This window comes from Brienomyrus brachyistius, unplaced genomic scaffold (genome assembly GCF_023856365.1).
Source record: "Brienomyrus brachyistius isolate T26 unplaced genomic scaffold, BBRACH_0.4 scaffold79, whole genome shotgun sequence".
Lineage (NCBI taxonomy): Eukaryota > Metazoa > Chordata > Actinopteri > Osteoglossiformes > Mormyridae > Brienomyrus > Brienomyrus brachyistius.
The window spans coordinates 79256-99027 of NW_026042354.1; the positions used below are offsets into that span (position 1 = coordinate 79256).

At 45.9% G+C, this 19772-nt stretch overlaps 1 protein-coding gene across 12 annotated transcripts in view; it reads left to right on the forward strand.

Moving 5' to 3' along the window:
* The first annotated feature begins 157 nt into the window (after positions 1–157).
* Positions 158–19772, forward strand: part of LOC125726907 (NACHT, LRR and PYD domains-containing protein 12-like) — a 137761-nt gene continuing 118146 nt past the window's right edge. For 6 of the 12 annotated variants that reach the window (XM_049003375.1, XM_049003369.1, XM_049003374.1 and 3 more), the window contains exons 1-5: positions 158–223; positions 6572–6691; positions 7224–7337; positions 9579–9692; positions 11496–11609. In XM_049003375.1, the coding sequence (XP_048859332.1) occupies positions 6612–6691; positions 7224–7337; positions 9579–9692; positions 11496–11609 (422 nt within the window). In that variant the 5' untranslated portion in view covers positions 158–223; positions 6572–6611. Of the gene's footprint in view, positions 224–6571; positions 6692–7223; positions 7338–9578; positions 9693–11495; positions 11610–16159; positions 16384–19772 lie in introns of those variants that run through there. The other 6 variants (XM_049003372.1, XM_049003370.1, XM_049003371.1 and 3 more) reach the window with 6 other exon arrangements.

The window sequence follows — 19772 nt, forward strand, 5'->3', positions numbered from 1 at the left end:
GAATTACTCTTATTGTTACTAATTTTTCAGTCACATGGATAATATTCCCTCAAAACCCTACGATGAGTCCGTGTCCCTTTCTTGCATGATACGAATCTAATAATTTACTGTTTGTAAACGAAAGTGAAAGTGGCCCCATTTTAAAGGCAGAGTCGCCATTTTATCAAGAAGAAAAGACGTGAACACGATTCTGGAATAATATAGAGATATTCTGTGTTTCAGGGTAAGATTATACTCAACAGATAAAACGAATGATAAAATAATCATGTTTAACATGTTTAACACAGCCTATTTATATAGTGGGATTTAATATCTTAAACATAATTAGAGGTTAAATATAGGTCCGTACAGTACAGTATAGTAAGTTACTGCGTCATAGAAGAGTTTTCGAATTAACATCAATAATATTTCATTACTAACACGCAGCCGTAAGTTCGCCTAATATACGGTGCTGTGTAAACATGGACCGGGGGGCTAGGCTGTAATATTTTGAAGCTATATTAAGATTTTCTTTTTTAAAGTGTTGGGGGTAACTGCTATCGTGCCGAAACATCCGGGTTAAACTCAAGGCTTAACATTTCATTAAATCACGGTTTTACCACGGATCTGTTCTGTGTTCTCCAATCTAAAAGGTGTTGATTAGTTGTAGTCATACTTTGCAGTCGTATTTAAACTGTTTTTAGCAAATAGTACGCAAGTCTAATTTTAATAGTCGGTAAACAACAAGTCAAATTCTACCCACTCTGAATAACAGGTGGTGTGTATGTCTCTCTCCTCTCTCTCTCTCTCTCTCTCTCTCTCTCTCTCTCTCTCTCTCCTCTCTCTCACTCACACACACACACACACACACACACATGTAAAGCGTCTTGGGACGACTCTTGTGAGACGACTGTTGTGAAAGGCGTTATATGAAAATCTGAATATATCTACGTGTAAGCTATTTATATATTTATATGTCAAATCAGGGGCGCCGCTAAGGGGGGGAAAGTTGGGACAATTCTAAGGGCCCACGCCCTTTAGGGGCCCCCAGAGATCTGAATGGGTGTGGTAGGGGGGCCCAACCTCATATTTTGTCATAGGGCCCAAAATTGCTAGCGGCGCCCCTGTGTCAAATCACACTTTCGGACCTCATTGTCATGGATTTTAACATAACATGACATGCTGATTTGGTCACATGAGTAACTCATGAAACTGACACTGGGCGTGTCTTGGACCAATACTGAGAGAGATTTAAGGGAACTAAGTTTAAACTTTTTTTTTTTTTGGGGGGGGGGGGGGGGCTATGACTTTGACTGGATATATTTACCTTAATATAAGCTGCACATAAGTGGTCCTCATATTGTTTAAAAACCATTGTCCAGCTCTATAGATTAGGACTATTGTCCTCTCCTCACCGAGCAGCGGGCGCTGCCGCGGGCTCCTCTCCCGTCCCAAAGCGCTCACAGGCGGCCAGTCCTCGCGCAGCAACCCCGCCCAGCTGCAGTCAGAGTAGGAGATGTTCACCCCCTCCGCGTCCAGACTGCAAATGAATCCGCTGGCTGATCCTGCCGCTGTATCGCGGATTTTCCCCGACGCGTCACAGTTCTCTGCGATGTGTGCATGTATATATGTATATGTGTGTGTGTGTGTTTGTGTGTATATATATATATATATATATATATATATATATATATATATATATATATATATATATAATGAAAGGCCATTTGTAGTTCTAATCATATTTAGACGTATTTTTTGTCTCTCCCACGACATTATTCCTCTCTCTTACAGCATCCATGGTAATTACATGCATATTGCACATTATGGCGTCATTCAGCGACTTTTGGGACAGGCAATAGCTACTTTTCTTGCTGAGGAGTTGGCAACAGTGCGCTAAAGTAACATTATTGTTAATAGCGGCAGCGAAGCTAACACCCGCAACCAAAACGCCATAGTGTTCCTACCAGAGTGGTCGCTTAATTGACAGTCAGGTATTTATTGCATGCAATGTTGATACAACTAATAAGCTACTTAAATATATATCACACTAAATAGTTAGACATAATGATCTTCTGGACATTTGCTTGAAGAAACTTTCGCTAACTGGACCACTTTACACTTTAGTTGAATACCCCTGTATTAAAGAATCACACTATTCAAGTAATTAAGGACTGTTAGGATGTCTTCTGAAGCCAAAAAGTGCTCTAGAAATAGGGATTCATTCCATCAACCTGGACACAGCTTTTTTCTTGATTAATAATATCATAAGTATTTAAAGTTTTTAGGAAAAAAAGTTCTCAGTGCACAAACCTGCAGTTTTGGATAAAACGGGGGCTAAATTTGATTTCTTAAAAATGGAAATTTGGGGTCTACAGCATCTGTCCGTGGATCTCCAAAGTGTCAGCTCTCTGGATGGCTGGACATGAATTAAGATCATTTCAGAAATGATCAAACCCTTCTGACAAACCCCCTCAGAGGATGTGGGCATATACATTTTCTTGTTTTTGGCCTGCTTTTAGTTTTTAGTTGTACTTATTTTGCATTAATCAGTTCTGCATAACTGTTAGGCCTGTTTCCTGTTTCTGTCATGTTGCCGATATTTCAAAATTGTATGTTTATTACTTTAATCAGCTAAATCATGTACAGTTAGATCTCGGACATTCGTGTGGCTAGGTTCCAGAACCCATCGCGAATGAGGAGGATTCATGGATGCTTGGTAGAGTCACTAAAAATGGTAAACATTAGCACCTTTCAAGAAATGTATAATTTATTTGCATTGAATATACGTTAATGTGTACTTACTATTACAAAATATTAAATGAACTATTTTCTAATATTTATGTAACGATTAGCGTTCCAAAGGGAATTAACTTTGAGAATGGGATTAGCATCTTGTAAAGGTACAGTACAATATATCGATACAAATCGATGTATTGTTACACCCCTAGTATGTACAATGAAATTAGGTGCAGTCCTTGCGGCTTCCAAACAATAAATTACACATAACATATTGCACGAGACATATTACACATAAAAGACATATTGCATAAGATTATGTCTATTGCACTCAAGTTGATTAAGTGTCATTCAACGCCTTGATAGCGACAGGGTAGAAACTACTATAAAGTCTGTTAGTCCTTGTTTTGATGCTCCTGTATCTTTTGCCTGTTGGCAGCATTTGGAATAAGTCATGAGCGGGATGTGAGGAGTCTTTTAGGATGTTTTCTGCTTTTCTGGGACAACAAGAGCTGTGAAGTTCATCCAGAGAGGGTAAAGGACAGCCGATTACTTCTTTACAATCCGCCGAAGTGATTTTCTTTGCGTTATTGTGCAGCTGGAAAACCACACACACAGACACAGGATGCTCTCAATGGAACAACGATAGAAGGATATAAGCAGTTTTTGGGGGATGCTATTTTTCCTGAGGACTCTCAGGAAATAAAACCTCTGCTGAGCCTTCTTTGTCAGCTCTGCTGTGTTCACACCCCAGGACAGGTCCTCCATGATGTGAACTCCCAGAACTAATACAGTGTAAACCGCTTACAGTGATCATGGTCATAGTGACCCACCACTTGTATGGATCAAATAGCTTGGGACAGAATCATTTCTGTACAAATACTGTTTTGGGTCTTGGATAAAATTATTATAATTTTTTTTTTTTACTTTGATCGTTCTACTTCGCCTTGCTTCTTTTGGCTAGTTACCCGAGGCTAATTTTGTGTGCATATAAATGAAGAAGAAAGTCATTTTCTCTTAATGACAAAAATAGTCTAATCCTGGCAAACCGAGCCACTGAGACATAGTGATATTACGACAAGCACTTTGATACAATGTAAAGTTGTGAAAATGTGCTGTATAAAAAAATTGAATTGAATATTATGTGCTGTACTGTACTATAGCATATTTGGATTATACTCAGTTCAGTCATTTGTATGAATTTGTATTGAAATGAACAAAATTCAGTAAATAGTGACGCCAGTTTTATTACCTTATAGTCATGTAATAAATATACAAATGTCAATTAGATGGTAATCTGCCTGAGACATAAAGAAGAAAAATAAAAATCGGTTATAATGATCATTGTCTTATAGTGATCAATTTCACCCCGACAGAGATGATCACTATAAACGATTTTCACTGTGTTTTAGCCATACTACTGATTTGCTTATCGAATTGTAGGGGATAATAACATTGTATAGTGCCAAAAAGCTGGCGTCCATTACCTGAAATGGACCTGAAATAACATACAGTTTATTCTTGTCAAATAAAATGAACTCAAATTAAATGGTCGATTTGATTTTCTGGAGGAAAATTAATCTTTTAGATTAATCGACCAATCGGTTAAATAGTCGATAGATTAATCCATAGACAAATAGTCATTAGTGGCAGCCCTATTAATTTTATTGATCCCAGGCAGAAATCACTACCCGAGCCTAGTTAACATAGCCTAAACCATGTCAGCTGTCTAATGTCAGTCGTTAAATCAGTGATGGGCCGGGTCTGTAGTATAATTGGCAGTAGTATTTGAATATCTTAGAATGATAAATCTGACAAAAATTAGGATTCGGTAAAAAAGTCCTAAAACCACGACCTCAAAATAACAAGAAGCATGAAAAAACACAACCTGCAAGTCAATGAAATTATAAGCGACTTCAGAAATAAAAGTCCAACGTCACTTATAATTAAGGGACTTAGCAACACGGCTTCGCTCACCAAGGGGCCCAAATATGTTATGCGGCTTTTTTAGATCACGGGTGGGGGGGGGGGGGCTTTCGGTCGTGCACAGAGAGAGGTGATGTGCATTTCATCTTAAGGGGTTTTGTGCCAGATGACTGCGGATAGTACGTGATATTTTTGCCTGACGGAGATCATGACCGCCAGCTGCACGTGTCCAGGATAATCGACCAGGTGTTTGCTGTAGGTGATAACAGTGACTTTCACAGAGCTGAGGTCAGCCAAGAAAGAGCAGGAGAAGAATAGATGTAGGAGGTGTGGAGGTATCTGCATATCTGATTTTTACTGTCCATATTGTATATACTGTCCAGTCATTTTACTGTGATATGTGGTATTTCCAAAAGCAGCATGATTCCGGTATTTTGAAATCTTGGTGATAAAATCCCCATGGGCAGTGGCAGAAAGATCGTAATGTCTAACTATTTAGATCGTAATATCATATCAGAAGCTTGAGATTTGGCAACCCTGAAAACGTAAATTTTTTTGTTTCACCTGAGTTGATTTATATAACAAATAACATTACTTTATACAGTGGTTATACAGCGGAAACTGTCACCTAAAGTAGCAAACTTCCTAATAACTCCAGCTAAAAACTACTATCTAGTATATACGTATATCAAGCAGAATCTGTTACAACACTCTCACTCCCTTCTGGAGGCAAATTTTCTTGAATATCTTTAGAATGACTCAGAACTCCAACCAAATTCCAAAGAATTTGTGAAAACTTACCGACACACCTAGGGCATCCCATCCCACCCTCCCCCTCACTCTGCCTGCTTCACTAACATCAATATAGACAAGAATAAATCTTTCATGCTTCTCGCAGTACTAACCATTGCCAAGAAAACAATCCTTCTGAACTGGAAGTCAAAAGAGAGTTTAAACATAGCTAAGTTCAAAAATCTACTCTTAGACTATTTTTCCATGGAGAGGATGTCTGCCTGTAAGAAAAATCAATTGACAGAATTTGAAAATAGTTGGACTGCAATAATTAATTTTATAATGTAATGCCGCCTGGGGTGGCGGGGTCTCTTTTAGTGCACAATATAGTGTTGGCCCGGTGAAATGCTGCCACACAGGATTAGATTTTTGTTCTGCCATCAGACAGCAATTACTAAAAGAGAAGAAAAAATGCAAGTTTAGTATTTTTTATTATAGTACCTTCATGCATTTAACAGCGAACAATAGCAAATAAAAATATTATAAATATTTATTTTAATATTTTTATTTTAATATTCAGAGAGAGCAGGCCTGGTGGCATTATAGCTTATGCACTTTTTCTTTGAAGTGATTTTATTTTTGCACTAATGGCACCAGTTGCTGACTTTAAAGGACTCAGTTTCCGGGTAAATAAACACATGTTTGTGTTTCAAATAAGAGTGAAATCTGTGTATTTGTGTCCTGCACAGTCAGACCTTAACACCATTCATTAACATTGGTTTCATTTCATGTTGGTGAACATAACGAATTTCAGAAATCGAAGGGAAACCTTTAACATTACACTTTGAACTTTTAATTTTAGTCGACAAAATCAACTGTAGTTTTAATCGACTGTAATCTTATGATATTTAGTCGACTAAAACTAAAATAATTTAGATTACTAAATTATGACTGAAACTAAGTAAAAATTTGGTGTCAGAATTAACACTGGTGGGTACCAGACACAAGGCACGGAATAATGACTCATGCACAGTAAGTACGGGACAGAACAGAAATGGCGTTCAGTGATGTACGCAGGTCACTCTAACAACACGCGTAACAGGATGGAGACCCAGTGTGTCAGTTTGATGTAGAAGTGCTGAGTTCTCGATATTGTGTATTTATCTATGTATATATTTACCCTTCATGTTCACAGAGACCCCAGCAGGAATCATCTGGTCTCAATCGGCACAAAAATGGAGAAGGAGAGAAGAAAAAGAAGAGCTGCTTCTGAAATACGCCCCCTTGTGGGGTGTAAGAGAAGGAGCCCTGAGAGGTAACAGTGTTACAGCCCACTAGCATGCATGTCTCTCTGGGTCTATAGTCAGGCCATAACATAAAGTAACCTGGGCTCCTAGCTAGGGCTGGTCAGTGGGCAGCACAGTAATATGTGTAGCTTAATAAGGTTTAATAAGTGTGATGCCGTCCCCATTGTATGAATTATATTTATACCATGAGGGTTTGTTTCCTCTCACTGCCCACAGTGTCCTGATGAAGAGAGCAGACTCCCCTGTACCCAGCAGTGTGATGCCGTCCCCATTGTATGAATTATATTTATACCATGAGGGTTTGTTTCCTCTCACTGCCCACAGTGTTCTGATGTAGAGAGCAGACTCCCCTGTACCCTGCAGTGTGATGCCGTCCCCATTGTATGAATTATATTTATACCATGAGGGTTTCTTTCCTCTCACTGCCCACAGTGTCCTGATGAAGAGAGCAGACTCCCCTGTACCCTGCAGTGTGATGCGGTCCCCATTGTATGAATTATATTTATACCATGAGGGTTTGTTTCCTCTCGCTGCCCACAGTGTCCTGATGAAGAGAGCAGACTCCCCTGTACCCAGCTGTGCTTCCCTGAAGAGTGACAGGTCAATGCCACATCCATTCAACTTCAGTGAGGGACCTTTTCCTACAGATAAAAGGTAAATGTACATTTAAACAAACACTGTTTAAAACACTCTCAGACTCTCAGTCAAATGGCACAGAGACACATACAAGCTATGAGGAAAAAACACTTATAATAAATGCTTTAATGTTTGCCTTTAACAAATTCCATCACCTTGGAGAATTTAAACAATAGTTTTATCTGTATTCGAAATAAATAACATCTGATGTAAATAGATGAGGATTACTGTAAAACCTGACTTCCTGTGAGCCGGACTTGGAAGTTATCTAATTGCAAAATGGATTTTGAATTTCCGTCCCCATCACAGAGCTGGAAAGAAACTGGTTTGCCTGATCCCTCCTGTATATCCATTTAAGAATGACTCAAGAGTGGATTGTCAGCTTATAGGACGGATGCTTTTGTTCTGATACATAATTGCACTCTCATGAATTCATTAGATTATGCTCTGACTATGGCTTCAGTTTAACATGTTTAATGGAACTATGTGGCTTAATAATGAGCCAGTATCATCAGACACTGGACTATTGGAGAAGGACTATTGGTTTCGTTGCCAAAGGTGACAATTAAATACTTGCTGATTTAGATCATAATAAATGTGACACTGTAGTGGTTCTCCTCCCCTGAGTATAAAATAAGATGATTTGTTGATCACGGGGGCAAATTCTCTTGCGTACAGCAGCAAAGTGCAGAGACACAAACATACAATGTAAAACAGAGACAACGTGCAAAGACAGCAGATACAGTGCAAGTAAGTCAACATTTTTAGAAGTAAACAAAATTTCTGTAGGATAACAATTTTAAGAAGGACACAGTACAGAAAGAAAAAAATCCTGAAAATACGATACTGTTCCACAAGTACATTTTAAATAAAAATTTTAAATCGTTACAAATCGGACGTTAAGGCTGGCTGTGGGGGCTGCACATTGACAGCAGGCATTGTGGTGTCTAACGGCAGCAGGCAGGAAAGATCCCCAGTAGCGCTTCTTAGCTCACGGTGGGAGAATGAGCCGGTGGCTGAAGGGGCTCCAAGATAGCGCCCCCTGGAGCCTTGGCTGGGTTATGGACCGGGCCAGTGGGGCCAGTGCTCCGGGGGCTCGGAGCATCAGTGGCTGTGAGTCCCAACATTTATAGTGCAAGATATGAAATGCCCCCCCCTGTGGGGTGTAAGAGAAGGAGCACTGAGAGGTAACAGTGTTACAGCCCACTAGCATGCATGTCTCTCTGGGTCTATAGTCAGGCCATAACATAAAGTAACCTGGGCTCCTAGCTAGGGCTGGTCAGTGGGCAGCACTGTAATATGTGTAGCTTAATAAGGTTTAATAAGTGTGATGCCGTCCCCATTGTATGAATTATATTTATACCATGAGGGTTTGTTTCCTCTCACTGCCCACAGTGTCCTGATGGAGAGAGCAGACTCCCCTGTACCCAGCAGTGTGATGCCGTCCCCATTGTATGAATTATATTTATACCATGAGGGTTTGTTTCCTCTCACTGCCCACAGTGTCCTGATGGAGAGAGCAGACTCCCCTGTACCCAGCAGTGTGATGCCGTCCCCATTGTATGAATTATATTTATACCATGAGGGTTTGTTTCCTCTCACTGCCCACAGTGTCCTGATGGAGAGAGCAGACTCCCCTGTACCCAGCAGTGTGATGCTGTCCCCATTGTATGAATTATATTTATACCATGAGGGTTTGTTTCCTCTCACTGCCCACAGTGTCCTGATGGAGAGAGCAGACTCTCCTGTACCCAGCAGTGTGATGCCGTCCCCATTGTATGAATTATATTTATACCATGAGGGTTTGTTTCCTCTCACTGCCCACAGTGTCCTGATGAAGAGAGCAGACTCCCCTGTACCCAGCAGTGTGATGCCGTCCCCATTGTATGAATTATATTTATACCATGAGGGTTTGTTTCCTCTCGCTGCCCACAGTGTCCTGATGAAGAGAGCAGACTCCCCTGTACCCAGCAGTGTGATGCCGTCCCCATTGTATGAATTATATTTATACCATGAGGGTTTGTTTCCTCTTGCTGCCCACAGTGTCCTGATGAAGAGAGCAGACTCCCCTGTACCCAGCAGTGTGATGCCGTCCCCATTGTATGAATTATATTTATACCATGAGGGTTTGTTTCCTCTCGCTGCCCACAGTGTCCTGATGAAGAGAGCAGACTCCCCTGTACCCAGCAGTGTGATGCCGTCCCCATTGTATGAATTATATTTATACCATGAGGGTTTGTTTCCTCTCGCTGCCCACAGTGTCCTGATGAAGAGAGCAGACTCCCCTGTACCCAGCTGTGCTTCCCTGAAGAGTGACAGGTCAATGCCACATCCATTCAACTTCAGTGAGGGACCTTTTCCTACAGATAAAAGGTAAATGTGCATTTAAACAAACACTGTTTAAAACACTCTCAGACTCTCAGTCAAATGGCACAGAGACACATACAAGCTATGAGGAAAAAACACTTATAATAAATGCTTTAATGTTTGCTTTTAACAAATTCCATCACCTTGGAGAATTTAAACAATAGTTTTATCTGTATTCGAAATAAATAACATCTGATGTAAATAGATGAGGATTACTGTAAAACCTGACTTCCTGTGAGCCGGACTTGGAAGTTATTTAATTGCAAAGTGGATTTTGAATTTCCGTCCCCATCACAGAGCTGGAAAGAAACTGGTTTGCCTGATTCCTCCTGTATATCCATTTAAGAATGACTCAAGAGTGGATTGTCAGCTTATAGGACGGATGCTTTTGTTCTGATAAATAATTGCACTCTCATGAATTCATTAGATTATGCTCTGACTATGGCTTCAGTTTAACATGTTTAATGGAACTATGTGGCTTAATAATGAGCCAGTATCATCAGACACAAAAGAGAAGGACTATTGGTTTCTTTGCCAAAGGTGACAATTAAATACTTGCTGATTTAGATCATAATAAATGTGACACTGTAGTGGTTCTCCTCCCCTGAGTATAAAATAAGATGATTTGTTGATCACGGGGGCAAATTCTCTTTCGTACAGCAGCAAAGTGCAGAGACACAAACATACAATGTAAAACAGAGACAACGTGCAAAGACAGCAGATACAGTGCAAGTAAGTCAACATTTTTAGAAGTAAACAAAATTTCTGTAGGATAACAATTTTAAGAAGGACACAGTACAGAAAGAAAAAAATCCTGAAAATACAATACTGTTCCACAAGTAAATTTTAAATAAAAATTTTAAATCGTTACAAATCGGACGTTAAGGCTGGCTGTGGGGGCTGCCCATTGACAGCAGGCATTGTGGTGTCTAACGGCAGCAGGCAGGAAAGATCCCCAGTAGCGCTTCTTAGCTTACGGTGGGGGAATGAGCCGGTGGCTGAAGGTGCTCCAAGATAGCGCCCCCTGGAGCCTTGGCTGGGTTATGGACCGGGCCAGAGGGGCCAGTGCCCTGGGGGCTCGGAGCACCAGTAGCTGTGAGTCCCAACATTTATAGTGCAAGCTATGAAATGCGCCCCCCTGTGGGGTGTAAGAGAAGGAGCCCTGAGAGGTAACAGTGTTACAGCCCACTAGCATACATGTCTCTCTGGGTCTATAGTCAGGCCATAACATAAAGTAACCTGGGCTCCTAGCTAGGGCTGGTCAGTGGGCAGCACTGTAATATGTGTAGCTTAATAAGGTTTAATAAGTGTGATGCCGTCCCCATTGTATGAATTATATTTATACCATGAGGGTTTGTTTCCTCTCACTGCCCACAGTATCCTGATGAAGAGAGCAGACTCCCCTGTACCCAGCAGTGTGATGCCGTCCCCATTGTATGAATTATATTTATACCATGAGGGTTTGTTTCCTCTCACTGCCCACAGTGTCCTGATGGAGAGAGCAGACTCCCCTGTACCCAGCAGTGTGATGCCGTCCCCATTGTATGAATTATATTTCTACCATGAGGGTTTGTTTCCTCTCACTGCCCACAGTGCCCTGATGGAGAGAGCAGACTCCCCTGTACCCAGCAGTGTGATGCCGTCCCCATTGTATGAATTATATTTATACCATGAGGGTTTGTTTCCTCTCACAGCCCACAGTGTCCCGATGAAGAGAGCAGACTCCCCTGTACCCAGCAGTGTGATGCCGTCCCCATTGTATGAATTATATTTATACCATGAGGGTTTGTTTCCTCTCGCTGCCCACAGTGTCCAGATGAAGAGAGCAGACTCCCCTGTACCCAGCTGTGCTTCCCTGAAGAGTGACAGGTCAATGCCACATCCATTCAACTTCAGTGAGGGACCTTTTCCTACAGATAAAAGGTAAATGTGCATTTAAACAAACACTGTTTAAAACACTCAGACTCTCAGTCAAATGGCACAGAGACACATACAAGCTATGAGGAAAAAACACTTATAATAAATGCTTCAATGTCTGCCTTTAATAAATTCCATCACCTTTGAGAATTTAAACAATAATACAATATTATCCAATAAATAAATATATATATATTTTTATAAAATCGGACATTAAGGCTGGCTGTGGGGGCTGCATATCGACAGCAGGTATTCTGGTGTCTAACGGCAGCAGGCAGGAAAGATCCCCTGTAGCGCTTCTTGGCTCACGGTGGGGAATGAGCCGGTGGCTGAAGGTGCTCCAAGATAGCGCCCCCTGGAGCCTTGGCTGGGTCCTGGACCGGGCCAGTTGGGCAAATTTACCATGAGGGTCCCATGCTGACCACTTGGGCCCCTGGAACCCTTTCCACATACTGTACAGCGAGCATTAACTCCCAGGGCCCTCAGCCGCCCCGGCATATAGAGTGCAAGCTTGTCACCTGGGGTATTCGGTACACGCTGGCTACCTGGGGTATTCGGTACACGCCGGCCACCTGGGGCGTTCAGTATATACCGGCCACCTGGGGTGTTCGATACACGTCGGCCACCTGGGGCGTTCGATACACGTCGGCCGCCTGGGGCACTTGGTATACGCCGGCCAGCTGGGGCGTTCGATACACATCGGCCAGCTGGGGCGTTCGATACACGCTGGCTACCTGGGGCATTCAGTATATCCCGGCCACCTGGGGTGTTCGATACACGTCGGCTGCCTAAGACACTCAGTACATGCCGGCCACCTGGGGCACTCGGTACACGCCGGCCACCTGGGGTATTCGGTACACGCCGGCCACCTGAGACACTCAGTACATGCCGGCCACCTGGGGCACTCGGTACACGCCGGCCACCTGGGGTATTCGGTACACGCCGGCCACCTGAGACACTCAGTACATGCCGGCCACCTGGGGCACTCGGTACACGTCGGCCACCTGGGGCGTTCGATACACATCGGCCACCTGGGGCGTTTGATACACGTCGGCCGTCTGGGGCATTCGATACATGTCGGCCGCCTGGGACACTTGGTATACGCCGGCCGCTTGGGACACTCGGTACACGCCGGCCGCCTGGGGCGTTCAGTACATGCCTCCCGCCTGATTAAGCTGTGAGCTGAGCATCCAGGCCCCCTGGTTCCTCAGCATGGACAGTGGGGCACGATTAACTTCAGGCTCACTGGCCCCCGTCCTGCATACGCTGACTGGCATGTTACAGTAAATAGTTCAGAATAGTGGGGAACCTTGTTCTTATATCACAGCTACTGCTACACTGTGGTCATTCAAGAGCTTGTATTATTTTCCCATGTTTCCCATTATTACCTTCTCTGTCACTTAGACACAGGGCATTAATGATAGCTAGCTAACCTGTCAGATAACGTTACACTGTGTCTTTAAGTCTGCTGCTGAAAGGTCAGGCTGATGCCAGTATTGTGATTTTTAATGAATATCGGTTAATTGCAATATGTTAACTGATATAATGCGCATCTCTACATATTGTTTGTTCCATCTTCATAACTCACATTTATTATTATTATTTTAACAACAACAATAATAATAATCTTAATCAGTATCATATCTGAATCATGAGAGAAAATCACGATCTTCATTCTGAGTGAAAAGTGTAGGGTGACCAGGTGACCAATCAGACAATGAAAGGCTATAACTAGCATGTTTAAATCAGGTATGGGTCATGTGATGAGTAGGGACCAATCAAGCTGCTTTTAGAGTAAAATAATCAACACACTCACAATATTATGACAGTGGGGTGTGACCCACAGTTTTATGGCAGCAGAGAGCGACCCAGAATGTTCTGGCTGAGGCAGTGATGGCGTTCACTAGCATCCAGTACCAGTAAGCGGATGGAGGGGCCGCATGAGTCAGAACTCTGACCTGGAGGCATCCATGAGAGCGGGCTGTGACCCACAGTGTTATGGCGGAAGAGAGAGACCCAGAGTGTTCTGGCTGAGGCAGTGATGGCGTTCACTAGCATCCGGTACTAGGAAGCGGATGGAGGGGGCCGCATGAGTCAGAACTCTGACCTGGAGGCAGCCATTGAGCTGCAGATAAGAGGTCAGGTCCTCAGGTCAGTTGTGGCCTGTGTCATAGTGTGTACATAGATTACTGAAGATGGCGGCGCGGTAGGACACAGCGGCTACTCCGGATCTCATAGTGTGCATTTGTTTTGTTGTTAATGACTATATTTGTAGTCTTCTGCTATCAGAACATATGTGTGAAAGACGCAGAAAGACACACATACAACCACTGTGCTCATCTGGAAATCAAAGAAAGATTTAAAGATAACTTCGCCGAAAACGCGCTAACAGAGGGGTTCCGCGAGCTCGGCCTGTTCCGCGAGCTCGGCCTGTTCTGAGAGGTCAGCCTGTTCTGCGAGCTCGGCCTGTTCTGCGGCCTGCCCCTGAATCGGCTGCAGCACCCATCCCAGTAAAGAGACTCCGCAAGCGGTGTAAATTCACCCAGAAAGCGCGGAGGCATCCGGGCTAAGCTAAAGGCTAATCCAACCAAACCAGCGGTGCCATCCATCATTCTGGCAAACGTCCGTTCACTGGAAAATAAACTCGACCACATCCGACTACAAAGAGCTGCACATCGCGACATGAAGGACTGCAGTGTTTTCATATTTACGGAAACCTGGCTGAACGACAACATCCCTGACGCAGCTATTCAGCTAAGGGGGCTACATGCTATTCGTGCAGATAGAGACGCCGGCAAATCCGGAAAAGCTCGCCACGGCAGCTTATGTGTTTACAACAACACAGAATGGTGTGGAAACACAGGTATGATCACCAATCACTGTTCATCGCTGATGGAATTTGTGGCAGTGAAGTACAAACCTTATTATTCGCTGCGGGAGTTCAGCATCATTGTTATGGTGGCGGTGTACACTCCCCCCGATGCTAATGCTAAGGAGGCGCGACGCGAGCTGTACGAAGCCATCAGCGACCTGCAATCTCTCCACCTCATCATCCCCGGGGACTTTAATGAAGCAAATTTAAAGTCTGTTTTACCCAAACTCCACCAACATGTTAAGTTCCCAACCAGAGGAGTTAATATACTGGACTTGGTTTCCACGAACACTGAAGCTGCATACAGAACAGCCCCCCGCCCCCACCTTGGACGTCCAGACCACACTACAGTAATGCTCACTCCAGCATACAGCCCACTGCTGAAAAGCGCAAAACCTGTAACAAAGAAGGTCAGAACATGGCCGGAGGGAGCAACTGAGACCCTGTAAGACTGGAGCATCTTCAGAGAAGCGGGATCCACCGGCCAGCACACGGACAATAACGAATATGCAGAGACAGTGATGGGATACATTGACAGATGCATTGCAGATGGTTTACAGCAGAAGTGCATAAACTGCTGAAAACACGGAATGCTGCTTTCAGAGCAAAAGACGCTGTGGTGCTCAAAACGGCAAGAATGAAACTCTACTGGGGCATGAAGCTGGCAAAAAGGGAATACGGGAAGAATATCAACAGACACTTCACCTGTTCAAGAGACGCACGACGCATGTGGCAGGGTATCCAAGCCATCACTGACTTCAAGACCCCGCCACGTGTGTGTGAAACTGATGCCTCTCTTCCAGATGCACTCAACCACTTCGCTTTGAGATCCAGAACCAGAGCCAGCACAGAAGACCACCCCCCCCGCCAGACGACTGAGTGCTGTTCCTGTCTGCAGTCAGCGTAAAAACGACCCTCGCTAGAGTCAACCCACGGAAAGCTGCTGGACCCGACAACGTACCCAGACATGTGCCCAGAGCCTGATCTGACCGGCTAGCCGATGTCCTTGTGGACATCTTCAACACCTACCTGAAGCAAGCTGTCATCCCGCAGTGCTTCAAGACCACCACCATCAGACCTGTTCCAGAGAAGGCCACCGTCAGAGCACAACGACTACCGCCCAGTAGTACTTACTCCAATCGCTACGAAGTGCTTTGCGCGACTGGTCCTGAGCCACATCAAGAAGCAGCTCCCCCTCATGCTAGATCCACTGCAGTTTGCGTACTGCATGAACAGATCAACAGACGATGCAGTCTCATTTGCACTTCACCTGTCCCTGTCACACCTGGAACACTGAAACACCCATGTGAGGATGCTGTTCATCGACTTCAGCTCAGAATTCAACACTATCATCCCTCAGCAGCTGATCGCCAAGCTGGACCTGCTCGGACTGAACACCTCCACCTGCAACTGGATTCTGGACTTCCTTACTGGAAAGCCCCAGACATTCCAGAACGGCACCATCAGCTCCAACACAATCACGCTGAACACAGGCACCCCCATGGATGTGTGCTGAGCCTGTTTCTCTTCACGCTCCTGACAAACAACTGCACCTCCAGCTCCAGCACAAATCACATCATTAAATTTGCGGACGACATCACTGTTGTGGGACTCGTCAAGAACAATGATGAGACAGAATACAGGGAAGAAGTACAGCAGCTGGCAGTCTGGTGCAAGGACAATAATCTGACTCTTAATGTTGACAAAACAAAAGAGCTGATTATCGACTTCAGAAAGACCGAGACTGACCATCCCCTGCTGAATATCAATGGCGCCAAAGTGGAGAAACTGAAGGGCACCAAGTTCCTTGGTGTTCCCATCACAGACGACCTTTCCTGGACCAGCAGCACCAGTTTCCTCACCAAAAGAGCTCAGGAGTGCCTGCACTTTCTGAGGAGACTGAAGAAGGTACATCTCCCCAAACCCATCCTCACCACCTTCTACAGGGGCACCATCCAGAGCATTCTATCCAGTTCTGTTACAGTCTGGTATGGAAACTGCCATGTCTCCGACCGCAGAGCCTTTCAGAGGATTGTTCATTCCGCTGAGCGCATCACCGGCAGCTCTCTGCCCAGCCTGCAGGACACTTACACTTCCCGCTGCATCCGTAAGGCCACCAGCATTGTGACTGACGGGTACCATCCCACCCAGGAACCGTTTATCCCTCTTCCATCTGGAAGAAGATTCTGCAGCATCAGGAGCAGGTCTGCACAACCGTGCGATAGGAGCAGGTCTGCACGACCGTGCGATAGGAGCAGGTCTGCACGACCGTGCGATAAGAGCAGGTCTGCACGACCGTGCAGTAGGAGCAGGTCTGCATGACTGTGCAATAGCTTCTTTCCCCAAGCAGTCCGGCTCCCGAACAGCACACCGCCCCCCCCCCCCCCCCCCCACACACACACACACACACTTGACTCTGTACTGCACACCCTGCGCTGTTCTATGTAACACTTTATATTTATTCATTTTGATCCCGTTATGGCTGCTTTTATATGAATATGTCTACATCTATGCATACCTGGACTTTTACACACGTATTGCATTCTTGCACAACTTCTCTTAATTTGCACAATATAACCTGCTCCCTTTACTTACCCTGTATATATGTACATTCATACTGCTTTCATACTGTATTCTTCATGTCATTGTACTGTCTTTCTATTCAGTCTTAGTCTAATGTCTTCTCTATATAAATGTACATTCAGATATATGTATATAGGTGTAGTGTAAATTATTACCCCTCTCACCCTCATTGTGATCTGTCTTGTGTGCTGTTGTGTTTTATGTTACACTTATGCTCATGGAGAACGATATTCCGTCTCACTGTATACTTATTGTTTTGGATGACAGTAAAGCTCTACTTACTTACTTATGACTTGTGCTGATCTCTCTATAGCTCCGGCAGATACTGTGCTTGCCTTGGGCTGCGCCTGTGGTAATGGACACCGGGGGGCGCTATAGCACCGGCAGATACTATGCTTGTCTTGGGTTGCGCCTGTGGTAATGGACACCGGGGGGCGCTATAGCACCGGCAGATACTGTGCTTGTCTTGGGTTGCGCCTGTGGTAATGGACACCGGGGGGCGCTATAACACCGGCAGGTACTGTGCTTGTCTTGGGCTGCGCCTGTGGTAATGGACACCGGGGGGCGCTATAGCACCGGCAGATACTGTGTTTGCCTTCGGTTGCACCTGTGGTAATGGACACCGGGGGGCGCTATAGCACCGGCAGATACTGTGCTTGTCTTGGGTTGCGCCTGTGGTAATGGACACCGGGGGGCGCTATAGCACCGGCAGATACTGTGCTTGTCTTGGGTTGCGCCTGTGGTAATGGACACCGGGGGGCGCTATAGCACAGGCAGATACTGTGCTTGTCTTGGGTTGCGCCTGTGGTAATGGACACCGAGGGGCGCTATAGCACCGGCAGATACTGTGCTTGTCTTGGGTTGCGCCTGTGGTAATGGACACCGGGGGGCGCTATAGCACCGGCAGATACTGTGTTTGTCTTGGGTTGCGCCTGTGGTAATGGTCACCGGGGGGCGCTATAGCACCGGCAGATACTGTGTTTGTCTTGGGTTGCGCCTGTGGTAACGGTCACCGGGGGGCGCTATAGCACCGGCAGATACTGTGTTTGTCTTGGGTTGCGCCTGTGGTAACGGACACCGGGGGGCGCTATAGCACCGGCAGATACTGTGTTTGTCTTGGGTTGCGCCTGTGGTAACGGTCACCGGGGGGCGCTATAGCACCGGCAGATACTGTGCTTGTCTTGGGTTGCGCCTGTGGTAATGGACACCGGGGGGCGCTATAGCACCGGCAGATACTGTGCTTGTCTTGGGTTGCGCCTGTGGTAATGGACACCGGGGGGCGCTATAGCACCGGCAGATACTGTGCTTGTCTTGGGTTGCGCCTGTGGTAATGGACACCGGGGGGCGCTATAGCACCGGCAGATACTGTGCTTGTCTTGGGTTGCGCCTGTGGTAATGGACACCGGGGGGCGCTATAGCACCGGCAGATACTGTGCTTGTCTTGGGTTGCGCCTGTGGTAATGGTCACCGGGGGGCGCTATAGCAACGGCAGATACTGTGCTTGTCTTGGGTTGCGCCTGTGGTAATGGACACCGGGGGGCGCTATAGCACCGGCAGATACTGTGTTTGTCTTGGGTTGCACCTGTGGTAATGGTCACCGGGGGGCGCTATAGCACCGGCAGATACTGTGTTTGTCTTGGGTTGCGCCTGTGGTAATGGACACCGGGGGGGCGCTATAGCACCGGCAGATACTGTGTTTGTCTTGGGTTGCGCCTGTGGTAATGGACACCGGGGGGCGCTATAGCACCGGCAGATACTGTGTTTGCCATGGGTTGCGCCTGTGGTAATGGTCACCGGGGGGCGCTATAGTACCGGCAGATACTGTGCTTGTCTTGGGTAGCGCCTGTGGTATTGGACACCGGGGGGCGCTATAGCACCGGCAGATACTGTGCTTGTCTTGGGTTGCGCCTGTGGTAATGGACACCGGGGGGCGCTATAGCACCGGCAGATACTGTGCTTGTCTTGGGTTGCGCCTGTGGTATTGGACACCGGGGGGCGCTATAGCACCGGCAGATACTGTGCTTGTCTTGGGTTGCGCCTGTGGTATTGGACACCGGGGGGCGCTATAGCACCGGCAGATACTGTGCTTGTCTTGAGTTGCGCCTGTGGTAATGGACACCGGGGGGCGCTATAGCACCGGCAGATACTGTGCTTGTCTTGAGTTGCGCCTGTGGTAATGGTCACCGGGGGGCGCTATAGTACCGGCAGATACTGTGCTTGTCTTGGGTTCCGCCTGTGGTAATGGACACCGGGGGGCGCTATAGCACCGGCAGATACTGTGTTTGCCATGGGTTGCGCCTGTGGTAATGGTCACCGGGGGGCGCTATAGCACCGGCAGATACTGTGTTTGCCATGGGTTGCGCCTGTGGTAATGGACACCGGGGGGCGCTATAGCACCAGCAGATACTGTGCTTGTCTTGGGTTGCGCCTGTGGTAATGGACACCGGGGGGCGCTATAGCACCAGCAGATACTGTGCTTGTCTTGGGTTGCGCCTGTGGTAATGGACACCGGGGGGCGCTATAGCACCAGCAGATACTGTGCTTGTCTTGGGTTGCGCCTGTGGTAATGGACACCGGGGGGCGCTATAGCACCGGCAGATACTGTGCTTGTCTTGGGTTGCGCCTGTGGTAATGGTCACCGGGGGGCGCTATAGCAACGGCAGATACTGTGCTTGTCTTGGGTTGCGCCTGTGGTAATGGACACCGGGGGGCGC